At 54.7% G+C, this 15,618-nt stretch overlaps 1 protein-coding gene across 1 annotated transcript in view; it reads right to left on the reverse strand.

Annotated features, from left to right (window-relative positions):
* Positions 1-2,775: 2,775 nt before the first annotated feature.
* LOC308578088 (uncharacterized protein) overlaps positions 2,776-15,618 on the reverse strand; it is a gene marked incomplete at both ends in the record, with an annotated part of 124,372 nt that continues 111,529 nt past the window's right edge. The window contains one exon of the mRNA XM_081178365.1: positions 2,776-2,799. Coding sequence (XP_081034491.1) covers positions 2,776-2,799 — 24 coding nt within the window. The remainder of the gene's footprint in view (positions 2,800-15,618) is intronic.

Raw genomic sequence — 15,618 nt, forward strand, 5'->3', positions numbered from 1 at the left:
TTCACCTTTGGTGGACGTGCCCAAGGATTAAGGCTTTCTGGGAGATGATTTATAATGAAATGAAAAAGGTATTTAAATATACCTTCCTGAAGAAACCAGAGGCCTTTCTCCTGGGCATGGTGCCAAAGAAGGATAGAACTTTCTTTATGTACGCCACAACAGCAGCAAGAATACTCATCGCAAAGTACTGGAAGACACAAGATCTACCAACCCTGGAAGAATGGCAGATGAAGGTGATGGACTATATGGAACTGGCAGAAATGACTGGCAGAATCCGAGACCAGGGAGAAGAGTTGGTGGAAGAAGATTGGAAAAAGTTTAAAGACTATTTACAGAAACACTGTAAAATTAATGAATGTTAGAATGATGGTGGATAGAAATTAAGTGGTCTTTTGCTGTAATGCTATAAGGGAATATGAGAAAATGGTTATTAATAGGTAAAAAAATAATAATGTTATATTTAAAAATTGAAGATTAAGATGAATGAAGAGGGGAGGGATTTGCTGAATTAACAATTGGAACTGGAATACAGAAAAGGAAGGTGTGAGGGGGTCCGGGAAATAAGCAAATGAAAAATATGTGATAGAAAGATTGAACTGTTTTTTAACTATTTTTATTTTGTATTTTTCTTTTTTCTTTTTCTTTTGTAATTTTTCTGAAAATCTTAATAAATATCTTATAAAAAAATAAAAAATAAAAACCCACTCTGATACCAACAAGAGTCATAGGAGGATTTATGTTTCCTTTGAGTACAACTATATGACAGCCAAAATTGAAAAAATAACAAGACGCCATTGGTATATTCTGAAAGAAATTCCTGGCTGTGAAGTCTTTCCCTGCCTCGCCAAACGACGTACTAGATCACTTAGGGATATGTTAGTACACACTGACTTAAAACACACATGTACACAGTAGACCTTGACAACAGGTTTTTTTCAAATGTGGACATTGCACCACATGTAGGTTTGCATTACTAGTAAAAGAATAGTTAAGACTTCAACTTTACCATACAGTCATGTGTGCCACAGCACAGGTTGTTTATATAATTAAGTGCCCTTGTGGCTTACTGTATGTTGGGCATAAGACCTATCAGGACCTATCAGAGCATCGCAGTAGGATCAGAAACAAAAACGTAGATGCACCTTTGGTACAGCACTTCATTCAGGAATCACATACTGAAGATGATCTAACATTTTTTGTTCTTTAGGCTTACCAGGGGCCTCTAGATCAAGCAAGGAAGGTTCTACAACAGAAAGAAAGTAGGCTTGTTTTCCTATGGAATATGCTTCATCCTTTATGGTTAAACACTGAATTCTGTAGCTTCGCCGTGCGCCAGTACTCTAGGTTCTTGTGGTCCGTGCGGACCTGCACGGTGTGCTTGGCTCCAATGAGGAAGTGCCTCCACGCCTTGAAAGCCGCGTGGATGGCCAGCAACTCCCTGTCCCAGATGGTGTAGTTCTGTTCCGACTTGCTGAGCTTCCGGGAGTAGAAAGCGCAGGGCCTCCAGTTCCCCTGCGGGTCTTCCTGTAAAAGGACGGCCCCCACCGCTCTGTCAGATGCGTCAGTCTCAACCCTCATGGGCCTGCCGGGATTCATGTGTAGCAGCTGTTCTTCGGACGCGAAGAGACTCTTAAGTCTCCTGAAGGACTGCTCTGCCTGGTCCGTCCAGGTGAACTTCTTCTTCTTGGAGCTGAGAGTGTCCGTGATAGCTGCCGTCTCCCTGGCGAAACCCCTGATGAACTTGCGGTAAAAGTTGGCGAAGCCGACGAACCTCTGGACCTCCTTCCGATTTCGCGGGCTTTTCCAGTCCAACACCGCGCGGACCTTGGCGCTGTCCATGGCTAGTCCCCTGTCGGACAGCCTATAGCCCAGAAAATCCACCTCCGTCACGTCGAATTGGCACTTCTCCAGCTTGGCGTAAAGCCTGTGCTCCCGTAGCCTCTGCAGGACCTCCTTAACGTCGCTCTCGTGAGCCTCCGGCGATTCCGAGAAGATCAGAATTTCGTCGAGGAAACATACGCACTTCTTGTAGAGGAGTCCCGCTAGCACGTGGTGCATAAAAGCTTGGAAATAGTGGGAGCCATTCTGGAGACCAAACGGCATAACTCTGTATTCGTAGGTGCCCAACGGCGTGAACATGGCCGTCTTCCACTCATCACCCTCTCGCACGCTGTCAGGGATTTAGGAGCAGAGGCAAGGCCAAGGGAGGAAACAGAGAGCGAAGGGGAGGAGGCAGAAGAAAAGATGAGTGATGACGACGACCCGAGATCTCCTAGTCTTTCCAGTGAATCAGAGGATTCACAGAAAGGAGCACCAGTGGCCAGGGCAAGGGGGGAGTCTAGGGGGGCACCCCAGGAAGATAGAGCCAGAGGGGACTCAGGGGAGAGCAGTTGGAAATCGGGACCAGCGTCACCGCCAGGGAGCAGGGAAGAAGAAGGGAGCCAGGGGGCAAGCGCTGGCAGCTCACCACAGGAGGGAGGGCATGAGTCAGGAGTGGCCACACCTCCATCGGGGAGCGAAGAAACGGTTAAGAGGAAAGTGGAAGGTTGGGCGCGCGCGCCAAGTTCAAATGCAGAGGAAGGCGGCGCAGTAAGCAGCCCGGAAAGGGAACCAGGTCCTAAAGCCCGGCGCAAGGAGGCAGGAGGGTCCGGGTCAGCGTCAGAAGAATCCAGGAAGGAAGAAACCCCGGGGGGTAGAGGGACCCAGAGGAGGACAGTCAGGCGGAAAAGGTGGAGCAGGGCTAGGATATTAAGTTGGTGCACACGGGGCGGAGACTTAGACGGAGCTACGCCGATCTAGCTACTAGACGTAGAGTTGCGCGCAGCAGCGTGAGAATGGAAACTGCAATTCAATAAAGACTTTTACTTAATGATCGCTGGCTAGCGTGATCCTCTGTGAGCTAGGATCTTCAAGCAGCTCTGACAGTAAGCTCCGTCTCACTCAATTGTGGGCATCTACAACCTCGAGGAGGGGAGAGAAGCAGGTGCCCACTAGCGAGCTCACGAACGGCAGACGACATGACGGCGGAGCAGCAGATAGAGGAACTCAGAAAAGCAGTGGCACAACTGAATGCCGAGGCTCTCGCATCCAGGAAGAGAGAGGAGGAGGCAGCTGCCGCCTGCAGGGATCTCCAGGTCAGGTTAGATGTGCTGACAAAGCAGACACCCCGGCAGGAGGGAATTGGGTTGGCGAGACGCACAGGCGGGCTGGTCTCTCACTTCGATGGGAACCTGCAACAGTATCCCAACTTTAGAGCAGACGTACTGTGCGCACTGCAACTGCTGCATAAAGACTTTAGAGATGAGCAAGAGAGAGTGGGATTCATCATGTCTCATTTGCATGGGGATGCTAAAGCATGGCTACGCAATTTATGGAGAGATAAGGATCCGGCGCTCCAGAATGCAGATGCCTTTATTAAAGCGATGGATGGGTGTTTTTTATCAAGCATTGACGTGGATCTTGCCCGGAAGGAGGTGCATGGGCTAAGACAAGGGAGGGCCAGCGTCAGGCAGTACCATGCCCGCTTTTTCGCCTTGGTCAGTGCCCTGGAATGGGACAGAGATTCGGCCCCTGTAAGAGACCTCTTTTGGGAGGGGTTGCACAGCTCGATTAAAGATGAGATCGCGAGGGGGGAGAGACCCCGAACCACCCAGGAGGTCGTTCAGAGGGCACTGGCAGTGGGGGTGAGGCTGGAAGAACGCCCGTGGAGCAGGGACGAAGGGCGTGGAGGGCGCGAACCAGCCAGGGGCCCCTCCTTCCTTCCCAGAGAAGCAGCGCGGGCGCAATCCACGCCTCCGCCAGGAGGAGGAGCCGAACCTATGGAGGTTGGAGGTGCAAGGGCTCAGTCAGCAACCAGAGCCCTAGCACCGGCAGCAGTGAAAGCGAAGCCTCCTAGAGGGAACAGGAAGTGTTACGTCTGTGAGGAGCCAGGGCATATGGCGAAAGAGTGTCCCCAGAGGCTCCACAAGCTCACTGCAGCCTCGGCAATGGTGACTGCAGCAACGCAGCAAGGAGGAACACAGCAGGGAAACGAAGCAGTCTGGCTGGAGGAAGAGGCCCTGGGGCCCAGCCAGACGTGTTAGTGCCGCAGTCCCCAGAGATTTTACAGCCCGTGAACCCCCTCCCGCCCAAACCAGTGGTGAGGCTCACCGCATCTCTCCAGCTGCCCAATGGAATTACCATGGACGTGCCCATCACAGTGGACTCGGGCAGCAACGCGGACTTTATAGGGCAGGACTTTGTCGACAAGCACGCTATACAGTTGCTGCCGGCCACACTGCCCCTGCAGGTTGTCACGGTGGATGGCAGGGAGTTGCTAGGGGGGCAAGTGGTGAAGCAGACGCCGCCAATGGCGATGCGACTTGGGAATCACAAAGAAATCATCAGCTTCAATGTCACTCAACTATCGGATACGCCCATTGTATTGGGAATGAGTTGGCTGGACAAGCACAGCCCAACGCTGGCTTGGTACCAGAGGCAGCTGGTCTTCGGCTCTTCCTTTTGTGCTGAACACTGCATCGTGCACCGGCAGGAAGGAGAGGAAGAGGAGTCACAGCTGCTGCTAGGCACGCTGCAAGCGATTCCCCACAAGTACGCAGAATTTTTGGAAGTTTTCTGCGAGAAGGAGGCGGACAGGCTACCCCCTCACAGACCATATGACTGCAAAATTGACCTGCTGCCGGGGGCGGCGCTGCCTAAAGGGAAACTGTATTCCATGTCGGAGGACGAGCTGCAGGAACTCAAAGAGTTCATCGATCATAATTTGGAGCGCGGTTTCATCCGAGAGTCCAAGGCAGCGGGGGGCAGTCCTGTATTCTTTGTTAAAAAGCGAGACACGCCCCAAAAAAGACTGGTCGTGGACTATCGCATTTTAAACAGTGTGACCAAGCCGTCGGACTTCCCCATGCCCCGAATCGACGACCTCCTGGCGAAGGTGCGGAAGGGAAAAGTGTTCACCAAATTAGACCTGCGAGGGGCGTACAACCTCATTCGCATGCGGGAGGGGGATGAGTGGAAGACGGCCATGTTCACGCCACTGGGTACCTACGAATACAGAGTTATGCCTTTTGGACTGCAAAATGGCTCCCACGTTTTTCAAGCTTTCATGCATCACGTGTTGGCGGGACTTCTCTACAAGACGTGCGTCTGTTTCTTAGATGACATCCTGATCTTTTCGGAATCGCAGCAGGAGCATGACAGGCACGTCAAGGAAGTGCTGACCAGACTAAAGCAACATAGGCTCTACGCCAAGCTGGAGAAGTGCCAATTCGACGTGACGGAGGTGGATTTTCTGGGCTACAAGTTGTCTGACAAGGGGCTCGCCATGGACAGCGCCAAGGTTCGAGCGGTATTGGACTGGAAGAGCCCACGCAACCGGAAAGAGGTCCAAAGGTTTGTCGGCTTTGCGAACTTCTATCGCAAGTTTATCAAGGGCTTCGCTATGCAGACAGCGGCCATCACAGACACGCTTAGCTCCAAGAAAAAGAAGTTCGTTTGGACGGAGGAGGCGGAGCAGTCCTTTCAGGCACTCAAGCGTCTCTTCGCGTCGGAAGAGCAGCTGCTTCACGTCAACCCCAGCAGGCCGATGAGGGTGGAGACAGACGCCTCGGACAGAGCCGTGGGGGCGGTCCTGCTGCAAAAGGACCAGCAGGGGGTGTGGCGACCGGGAGCGTTTTACTCCAGGAAGCTCAGCAAGTCCGAACAGAACTACACCATCTGGGACAGGGAGTTGCTGGCCATTCATGCAGCGTTCAAAGCGTGGCGGCACTTCCTGATCGGCGCCAAGCACACGGTGCAGGTTTGCACGGACCACAAGAATCTGGAGCACTGGCGCACGGCACAGTTCCTAAACCAGAGGCAGATACGCTGGGCTGAGTTTTTTGCGAACTTCGACTTCCGCATAGAGTATGTCCCGGGGGACACTAACATCATGGCGGACGCCCTCTCCCGTAAGCCACAGTATCTGGAGGACGCAACGCCAGCGGCAGCCATGCACATCTTCGCACCAACAGTATGGGCGTGCGCCGCGGCCACCGTGGACCTGGAGGCGGTGCGACGAGCGTTGCAGGATGACTCCTTCGCGCAAGCAAAGATGGCAGAGGTGCAAAGGGGCAAGGCTGTGGCCGACGGTTTCCAGCTACGAGATGGATTGCTCATCCGTAAAGGGGCCATCTACGTGCCGGGAGACGACCTTCGTGCCAAGGTGCTGCAGCAGCTGCACGACGCGCCCACGGCCGGGCACTTTGGCAAGGAGAAGACGGTGGAATTAGTAGCCAGGGATTTCTGGTGGCCTGGAATGAGAGGGGAGGTCGCAGACTACGTGGCGAGGTGTGACACCTGCCAGAGGGCCAAACCAGTGCACAGACCGCCGGCCGGACTGTTGGAACCGCTGCAAACTCCGGTCGAACCTTGGGAAAGGGTGGCTCTGGACTTTGTCACAGATCTGCCCAGCTCGAGGGGCAAGACGGCAGTGCTGGTGGTGGTGGACCTGTTTTCCAAGATGGCCCATTTCATTCCGTGTGCTAAGGTGGCCACGGCGGAGCAAACCGCCAAACTGTTCATAGACCACGTGTTCAAGGTTCACGGTCTGCCACGGTCTATTCTGTCCGACCGCGGGCGGCAGTTCATCTCGAATTTCTGGCAGAAGCTGATGGGCTTCCTGAACGTCAAGATCAACCTGGCGTCGGCGAGACACCCGCAGACCAACGGGCAAGCGGAGCGGGTCAATGCCATCATGCAGCAGTACCTGAGATGCTATGCGAATCAACAGCCTGCGACGTGGGTGGATTACCTGCCGCTTGCCGAGTTCGCCTACAACAACACGAAGCACGTGTCCACGGGGGTCACGCCGTTCTTCGCCAACAATGGGAGGCACCCCAGAACCTTCCCGGGACTGGAAAGAATGGGGGAGGGGGAGCCGCAGACGGCAGATGCGTTCGCGTCGGAGCTGCAGGAAGTCCACGATCAGCTGAGGCGCCACCTGGAGCTGGCCAAACACGCATACAAGGTACAAGCGGACAGACACAGAAGGGTTGGCGAAGAGCTCCACGTGGGAGACTGGGTCTGGTTAGCAGCCCACGCAGTGCCGGCCAGGTCTTTGGCCAAGAAGAAACTAGGGCATAAACAACTGGGGCCCTACCAAGTCGAAGAGCAGGTCAACCCGGTAGCTTTCAGACTGGCACTTCCGGAGGGTTCCAGAATGCATCCGGTGTTCCACAGATCGGTGCTCACTCCCTACAAGGCACCGCACAGGTTCCAGGAACCCGGAACGGCGCCGAGTCCGGTCAGAGACAGAACAGGGCACGCGGGAGTGGCACAGAAGGAGCGCATCAACGAAGTCACGGAGATTTTGGACTCCAGATGGGGGGAAGAGGGGGTAGAATACTTTCTCGCCAAGGAGGGCACCCCGGCCAGTGCGAACAGCTGGGTGCCGGGCTACGCCTTGGACGAACCTCTACTCAAAGACGAGTTTCATGCCCTCTTCCCACATAGACCTATGCCAGCAGACTTTTTCGACGACTGGCTTTTCACGCCCACGCTTTCGGCCAGCACTTTCCGGGGGTTCGACTCGGAAGAGGACCCGACACAAGACGTCCGTTCCCCGGAGGGGTCACCCTCGGGATCTGCATCAGAACCCTCGTATTGGTGGGACGATAGACCAGAGGAGCAGTTCCGCAGAAGGTGGCTGGAAGGCCCAGGACGAGCAACGCCGCCAGGAGGAAGTGAGGGAGAAACGGACATGGATGTTTTCGGGGACGACCCTGGTTTCGAGCACGGCGGCACAGAGATGGAAGCGGAGGTGACCGTCGTCGACGAGAGCAGGGAGGGAGACCCGCGAGACTTCAGATGGAGGCCCGCCACGGGAAGCGAACGATATCCGACGTTCGTCCCTTTGCAACAGCAGCACCCAGCTCCAGCACCGGAAGGAGGGGAGGGGGGAATGGGGGGCTTCGAGGGGGGGATGGATGTCAGGGATTTAGGAGCAGAGGCAAGGCCAAGGGAGGAAACAGAGAGCGAAGGGGAGGAGGCAGAAGAAAAGATGAGTGATGACGACGACCCGAGATCTCCTAGTCTTTCCAGTGAATCAGAGGATTCACAGAAAGGAGCACCAGTGGCCAGGGCAAGGGGGGAGTCTAGGGGGGCACCCCAGGAAGATAGAGCCAGAGGGGACTCAGGGGAGAGCAGTTGGAAATCGGGACCAGCGTCACCGCCAGGGAGCAGGGAAGAAGAAGGGAGCCAGGGGGCAAGCACTGGCAGCTCACCACAGGAGGGAGGGCATGAGTCAGGAGTGGCCACACCTCCATCGGGGAGCGAAGAAACGGTTAAGAGGAAAGTGGAAGGTTGGGCGCGCGCGCCAAGTTCAAATGCAGAGGAAGGCGGCGCAGTAAGCAGCCCGGAAAGGGAACCAGGTCCTAAAGCCCGGCGCAAGGAGGCAGGAGGGTCCGGGTCAGCGTCAGAAGAATCCAGGAAGGAAGAAACCCCGGGGGGTAGAGGGACCCAGAGGAGGACAGTCAGGCGGAAAAGGTGGAGCAGGGCTAGGATATTAAGTTGGTGCACAAGGGGCGGAGACTCAGACGGAGCTACGCCGATCTAGCTACTAGACGTAGAGTTGCGCGCAGCAGCGTGAGAATGGAAACTGCAATTCAATAAAGACTTTTACTTAATGATCGCTGGCTAGCGTGATCCTCTGTGAGCTAGGATCTTCAAGCAGCTCTGACACACGCGTATGAGATTGTAAGCTCCGCGGAGATCCAACTTGGTGAAGATCTTCCCTTTCCGCACCGTCGCGAGCAGGTCGTCAATCTTGGGCATGGGAAAGGCCGCGGGCTTTGTCTTCGAGTTTATGAATCTAAAGTCTACGATCAGCCTCTTTTGGGGCGTGTCCTTCTTCTTCACGAAAAACACAGGACTGCCCCCTACAGCCTTTGATTCTCGGATGAATCCCCGCTGCAGGTTGTGATCTATGAACTCCCTGAGCTCCTGCAGCTCATCCTCGGACATGGAATACAGCTTCACAGGCGGCAGCGTTGTCCCTGGCAAGAGGTCAATTGCGCAATCGTAGGGCCGGTGGGGTGGCAACTGGTCAGCCTCCTTTTCGCAGAAGACCTCCAAAAACCCCTTGTACTTGAGGGGTACTGCTTGCGCCATGCTGAGACTTAGCTGCTGCCCCTCCTCTTGGCCCTCCTCCTCCTGACCGGTCTGGATGCAATGCTGCGCGCAATAGGACGAGCCGAAAGTGAGCTGCCGCTGGTACCACGCCATGGTTGGGCTGTGCCTATCCAGCCAACTCATGCCTAACACTATAGGTGTGTCTGACAGGCGGGTGACGTTGAAACTGATGACTTCTCGGTGATTGCCAATCTGCATTACCATGGGTGGCGTCTGTTGTACCACCTGCCCACCCAGCAGCTTCCTGCCATCCACTGTGACCACGTTCAATGGCAGCGTGGCTGGTAGGAGCTCTATGCGATGCTGCTTGACGAAGTGCACCCCCACGAAGTCTGCGTTGCTCCCACTGTCAATTGTAATGGGGACTTCCAGGGTGCGTCCATTAGGTAGCTGGAGAGTTGCAGTGAGCTGCACCACTGGCTTGGGTGGCAGGGGGTTTGTATGCTGCAAAAGCGCTGGGGACTGTCCTACTGACTCGCCTGGCTGTGCCCCAGCATTTCTGCTTCCAGCCAGGCATTGTCATTTCCCTGAAATTGCTCTTCAGGTAGTGCTGCTGCAGTTACTGTTGCTAAGGCTGCAGTGTGCTTTTGGAGCCTCTGGGGACACTCTTTGGCCATGTGCATCGCACTGTCACAGATGTAACACTTCCTGTTCCCTCTAGGAGGCTTCGTCTTGACTGCTCCGGACGCTGGGGCTCCGGCAGCTGACTGAGCCTGTGCACCACCAAGTTCCATTGGTTCCTCCCCTGCCTGCAGCTGAGGTGAGGGACGCGTACGTCCTAGATCCCTGGGAAGGAAAGGAGGCGCTCTAGAGGGTGTGTGAAGCTGGCGACCCTCCTCATTGCGCCAAGGGCGTTCTTCGTGGCGCACTCCAATGGCGAGCGCCCGCTGCACAAGTTCTGCTAGGGTTTGAGGTCTGACCCCCCTTGCCAATTCATCTTTTACAGGGCCAGACAACCCCTCCCAAAACAAGTCTCTTACTGCCAGGGAATCTTTCTCCCATTTCAGTACATTCAGCAAGGCAAAAAACCTAGCATGATACTGACGTACTGTAGCCTTGCCTTGCCTTAAACCATGCAGCTCCTTGCGTGCTATATCCACATCCACGGTAGATTGGAAGCAAGCGTCCATGGCTTTGATAAATTCATCTGAGTCCCTTCGAGCAGGACAATCTTCGCGCCACAGATTGCGCAGCCAAGCCCTCGCTTCCCCATGCAAGTGGGACACAATGAACCCCACCTTCTCCTCCTCATCTTTAAAGTCGTCGCGAAGCAAATGCAACGCATATTCGACGTCTGCTCGAAAACTGGGGTACTGCTTCAGGTTCCCATCAAAGTGGGCTACCAAGTTGCCTCCCCTTCTGCCCAGTCCTACGCCTGCAGATCTGGACCCCGGGAATCCCACTTGGCATGCATGATCCCACCTGGCTTGCAGATCCTGGCATCGCTTTTCCGCCTCTTCCCCCTTCTTCTGGGAGACCACTACCGCAGTGGTAAGCTGGGAGACTGCGTTGCGTAGATCAGCTATCTGCTCCTCCATACTCATGGCCGCCAAACTTCGTGAGCTTCGCAAAAAAATTTTTGCGTACTTTTGGGAGGGGACTTACTGTCAGGGCTGCCTCAGGTCTCAGCTCACAAAAGACCAACGCCAAGCTCTTCTTATATACAAGGGTGTTTATTGCAGTTCATTATGGGTTCCACAACCGAGGCGTGCAGCCCCGCGTCTCTTAGCCTAGACGTTTGAAGTCCCCTCTGAATCGGTCCCACCCCTACACCAGTTTAATAAGCTAACGCTGCCCCACCTCTTTCTCTCTTTCCTTTTCCGCAGGGTCTTTCTGCCCGTCGGGGTTCCTCCCCCTCCTGCTTTCTCCTGAAGCGGAGTCTCCAGACTGCTCCTGCCCCCTCCTGTGGGCTTTGGGTCCTGGCCCCTCCTCCTCCGGGCTCCCTGTTCTCCCGCACGCCTCCTCATTTGAACTTGGCGCGCGCGCCCAACTTCTGACCTTCCTTTTGACAGTTATGCTACTCCCCTCACTGCTTTCCTCCCCTTCCGGGAGAACGGCTTGCTCTGATCCCTCCCCTTTCTCTGTCGCCGGAGCTGCTCCCTCTGACACACTGGAACCTCCCCCTCCCTCGCTGCGCTCTGGTGGGGAGGCTGGCCCTGATTCCCAGCTGCCACTTTGGGGTCCCCTGCTGGCCCCCCGCTCCTGACACTTTCCCCCCGGGGCTCCCCTTGCCCTTACCACAGGCGCCCCTTTCTGGGAATCCTCTGATTCGCTGGAGAGACTCATGGAATCCCCTGCGTCATTGCTATCCTCTTCCTCGCTCTCCTGGGATTCCTCTCCATCGCTCTCCATTTCCTGCCTTCCCTGTGCCTCTGTCCCTGTACCCCTGACAGGTGTCATCTGCAAATTTGATCAGGATGCCCTTGAGTCCATCATCCAAGTCGTTGATAAAGATGTTGAATAAGACCGGGCCCAAGACAGAACCCTGTGGCACCCCACTAGTCACTCTTCTCCAGGATGAAGAGGAACCATTGATGAGCACCCTTTGGGTTCGGTCAGTCAGCCAGTTACAAATCCACTGAGTGGTAGCATAGTCAAGACCGCATTTTACCAGCTTCTTTACAAGAATATCATGGGGCACCTTGTCAAATGCCTTGCTGAAATCAAGGTAGGCTATATCCACTGAGTTCCCTTCATCTACCAGGCTTGTAATTCTGTCAAAAAACGAGATCAGGTTAGTCTGACATGACTTATTTTTGAGAAATCCATGCTGACTATTGGTGATCACAGCATTCCTTTCTAGGTGCTCACAGACTGTTTTCTTAATGATCTGCTCCAGAATCTTCCCTGGTATTGATGTCATCAGCTTCCTCCAGAATCTGGACGTGAACTGCCAGCCTCTGTCGGATAAAATCCTCAAAGGGGGGGGGGATGCAACCTGAAAACATGCTCTACAAACAGCTTTGCTGTTTCTTCTGCAGTCACCGCATGCGAGCACGCAATAAAATGGCACATTTTGGTCATCAAGTCAACTACCACCATTACTGCCGTTCTCCCCCTAGCTTTGGGTAAATCCGTCATAAAATCAATTGCTACCACCTCCCATGGTCTCTCTGGTGTGGGTAAGGGCTCCAGTAACCCTGCAGGTGCTGTCCTCTCCCCCTTCGCTCTCTGGCAGCACTGGCACCCGCGTACATATTCCTTCACATCTTCCCTCACCCGTGGCCACCAAAACTGCCTGGTGACCAGTAGCATTGTCTTATGTTGGCCAAAATGTCCTGCCGTGGGGTTGTCATGCAGTTGTTTGAGTATTCTGCCCCTCAAATCCCCCTCAGGTATGTACAATGCACCCTTATAGTACAGTGCCCCGTCCTTTACTTCGAACCCCCCCCCTGAGTTTCCCCAGTGATACCAATTTCCCGGATCTTGGTTTGTGCATCCTGATCATCCCTCGTCAGACCGGCCAGCTCTTGCGTCCCGACGAACACTCCCCCACACACCCATCTGTCCTCGGGAATGACATGTCGTGCTTCTGGTCCTCCCTCCCCTTCCTCGTATTCAGGCTTGCGAGAGAGGGCGTCTGCTCTGACATTTTCCTTCCCAGGCACGTACCTAATCTCAAAATTAAACTTGGAAAACTCTTGAGCCCCCCGCACCTGTCGTTGGTTGAGCACTCTTGCCGTTCTCCAATACTCCAGGTTCTTGTGGTCAGTACACACCTGGACTTTGTGCTGTGCGCCTATGAGAAAATGTCGCCACCGTCGAAAAGCCTCGTGAATTGCCAGCAGTTCTCGATCGTACACTGTGTAGTTTTGCTCTGACTTGTTCAGCTTCCTGGAAAAGAAGGCACACGGCTTCCACTGTTCCCCATTTTCCTGCTGGAGCAATATGCCCCCCACAGCTCTGTCTGGCGCGTCCGTCTCTAGCCTCATCGGCTTCTGCAGATCCACATGTAGGAGCTGCTCTTCCGACGCGAAAGCCCTCTTAAGCTTTTCAAAGGAACGCTGTGCCTCTTCTGTCCATTCGAACTTCTTCTTACTGCTGAGACAATCCGTTATGGGTGCCGTTAGATGGGCGAAGTTCTTGATGAACTTCCTGTAGAAATTTGCAAACCCCAAGAACCTCTGCACGTCCTTCCTGTTCTTGGGGGGCTTCCATTCTAGCACGGCCTGCACCTTGCCTGGGTCCATGGCCAAGCCCTTGTCTGACAACCTGTAGCCCAGGAACTCCACCTCTCGTGCATGGAATTGGCATTTCTCCAGTTTGACCCACAGCTGATGCTCCTGCAGCCTTTTCAGCACTTCCCTGACATCTTTCACATGCTGCTCCTCGTTCTCTGAGTAGATAAGTAAGTCGTCCAGGAAGGCCACACAATTCACAATTGGAGTCCGAAGGGCATAACTAAGTACTCAAAGGCTCCCAGAGGGGTGAACATGGTGGTTTTCCTTTCATCCCCCTCCCTCATCCTTATCAAGTTGTACGCCCCCCGAAGGTCCAGCTTGGTAAAAATCTTCCCCTTCCTTACCCTGGCCAAGATTTCATCAGTTCTGGGCATTGGGAAGGTCACTGCTTCCGACACCCTGTTCAACCCACGGTAGTCCACTACGAACCTGGGCTCATGGGAGTCTCGCTTGACCACAAAGAACACTGGACCACCCTCGATTCCCTTATGAACCCTCGCTTCAGGTTCTTGTCAATAAATTTCCGCAATTCCTGCATCTCCCTATCTGACATGGCGTACAGCTTGCCCACTGGCAGCTGAGCGTCTGGGAGCAAGTTGATCTGGCAGTCAAAGGGCTTGTGGGGGGGTAGCCGATCCGCCTCCTTCTCGCTGAAGACTTCTTCCAAGTCCGCATACTGAGGTGGTATCTTCCCTTTTTCCCCTACTGCCATCCCTGCCACCCTGGCTACTGCCATCCTCGAGGTTTCCCCTCCGTGGCAATGCTCTACGCAGTGGGCCGACCCAAAGGTGACTGTCCGCTGATGCCACCCTACTACTGGGTCGTGCAGTGCCAGCCAACTCATTCCCAGTATGATAGGTGGTCCTGCTAAGGTGGCTACGTGAAAGGCAATGGTCTCAGTGTGTCTGGAAACTGTCATTTTCATGGGCGGGGTCTGGTGGGTCACTTCCCCTCCCAAAAGTTCTCTCCCATCAATCGTGGTTACTTGTAGGGGATGTTCTAGAGGCACCACCTGTAGCTGGTGTTCTAGCGCAAAATCCTTGCTAAAGAAGTTGCAAGAGCTGCCTGAATCCAGCAGCGCCTTCACTTTGATGGGGTGTCCGTTTGGGAGTTCTAGCACCACCTCTATGACGATGGCTGCTCGGGGAGGGTCTGGTTTGGGCACTTCTACTGGTTGCTCGCCTGGCTGCTGTGCCCTCCTTCCTGCAGCCAAGCACGGCCGTTTCCCGGAGCCTCTTTTTTTTCCTCCTCACTCCCCACTGCCCCCACCATTCCTTGCCACGCCTTCTTCTGAGGGCATACTCTGGTAAAATGTCCCGGCTGCTGGCATAGGAAACACCTCTTACTGGTTTTCCCCTCCTTCTTACGCACCTCGCTGGAGTTTGAAAACCCGCACGCGCGCGCTCCTCCAATCTCCATTGGCTCCTCGGGTGGCACAGTAGACACTGGTATGTCTGGAATGCGGTTGTCATGCCAACGCTCTGCTCTCCCTTCCCGCCTTTCCAGCGTGCGTGTCTGTCAGGGGCTCAGGGACAGAGGCACAGGGGAGAGAGGAGATGGAGAGCGAAGGGGAAGAATCTGAGGGCAGCATAGGGGAGTATGACAGTGACCCGAGAGATTCCATGAGCTTCTCCAGCGAATCAGAAGATGCCCAGAAGGAGGCGCCGATGGTCAGGGTGAGGGAGGTCCCAGGGGGGACACACCAGAGACAGGGGGCCAGCGGGGACTCCCAAAGCAGCAGCTGGAGATCAGGACCAGCTTCCCCACCAGAGCAGAGTGGGGGGGAAGAGTCACAGGTGTCAGGTCCAGCTAGCCCCCCCCCCCGAAGGGGGAAGCAGTGACAGGAGCAGTGAAACGGTCAGGAGGAAGGTTGCCGGCTGGGCGCGCGCGCCAAATTCAAATGTACAGGCGCGCGGGACAGCAGAAAGCCCAGATCGGGAACCAGGTCCTAAAGCCCGCCGGAGGCAGGGGGAAGACTCAGGGGATTCAGCGTCAGAAGAGTCTAGGAAGGGAGAAAACCCAGCTGACAGGCGGAGCCAGCGGAGGAAAGAGCAAAGGAAGAGGTGGAGCAAGGCTAGGGTCTTAAACTGGTGTATGGGGGGAGGAGACTCAGATGGAGCTTCAGCGGTCTAGAGTCTCAGACGTAGAGCTGCACGCTGCTGATGTGAAAGGGAAACGGAACTTCAATAAAGACTTTTGTATATAACAACGGACTGGCGTTGGTCCTTTGTGAGCTGGGACCTCGGGCAGCTCTGACAGCGTCTCTTGT

Source organism: Podarcis bocagei, assembly GCF_964188305.1.
Source record: "Podarcis bocagei genome assembly, chromosome: W".
In the NCBI taxonomy this organism is placed as follows: domain Eukaryota; kingdom Metazoa; phylum Chordata; class Lepidosauria; order Squamata; family Lacertidae; genus Podarcis; species Podarcis bocagei.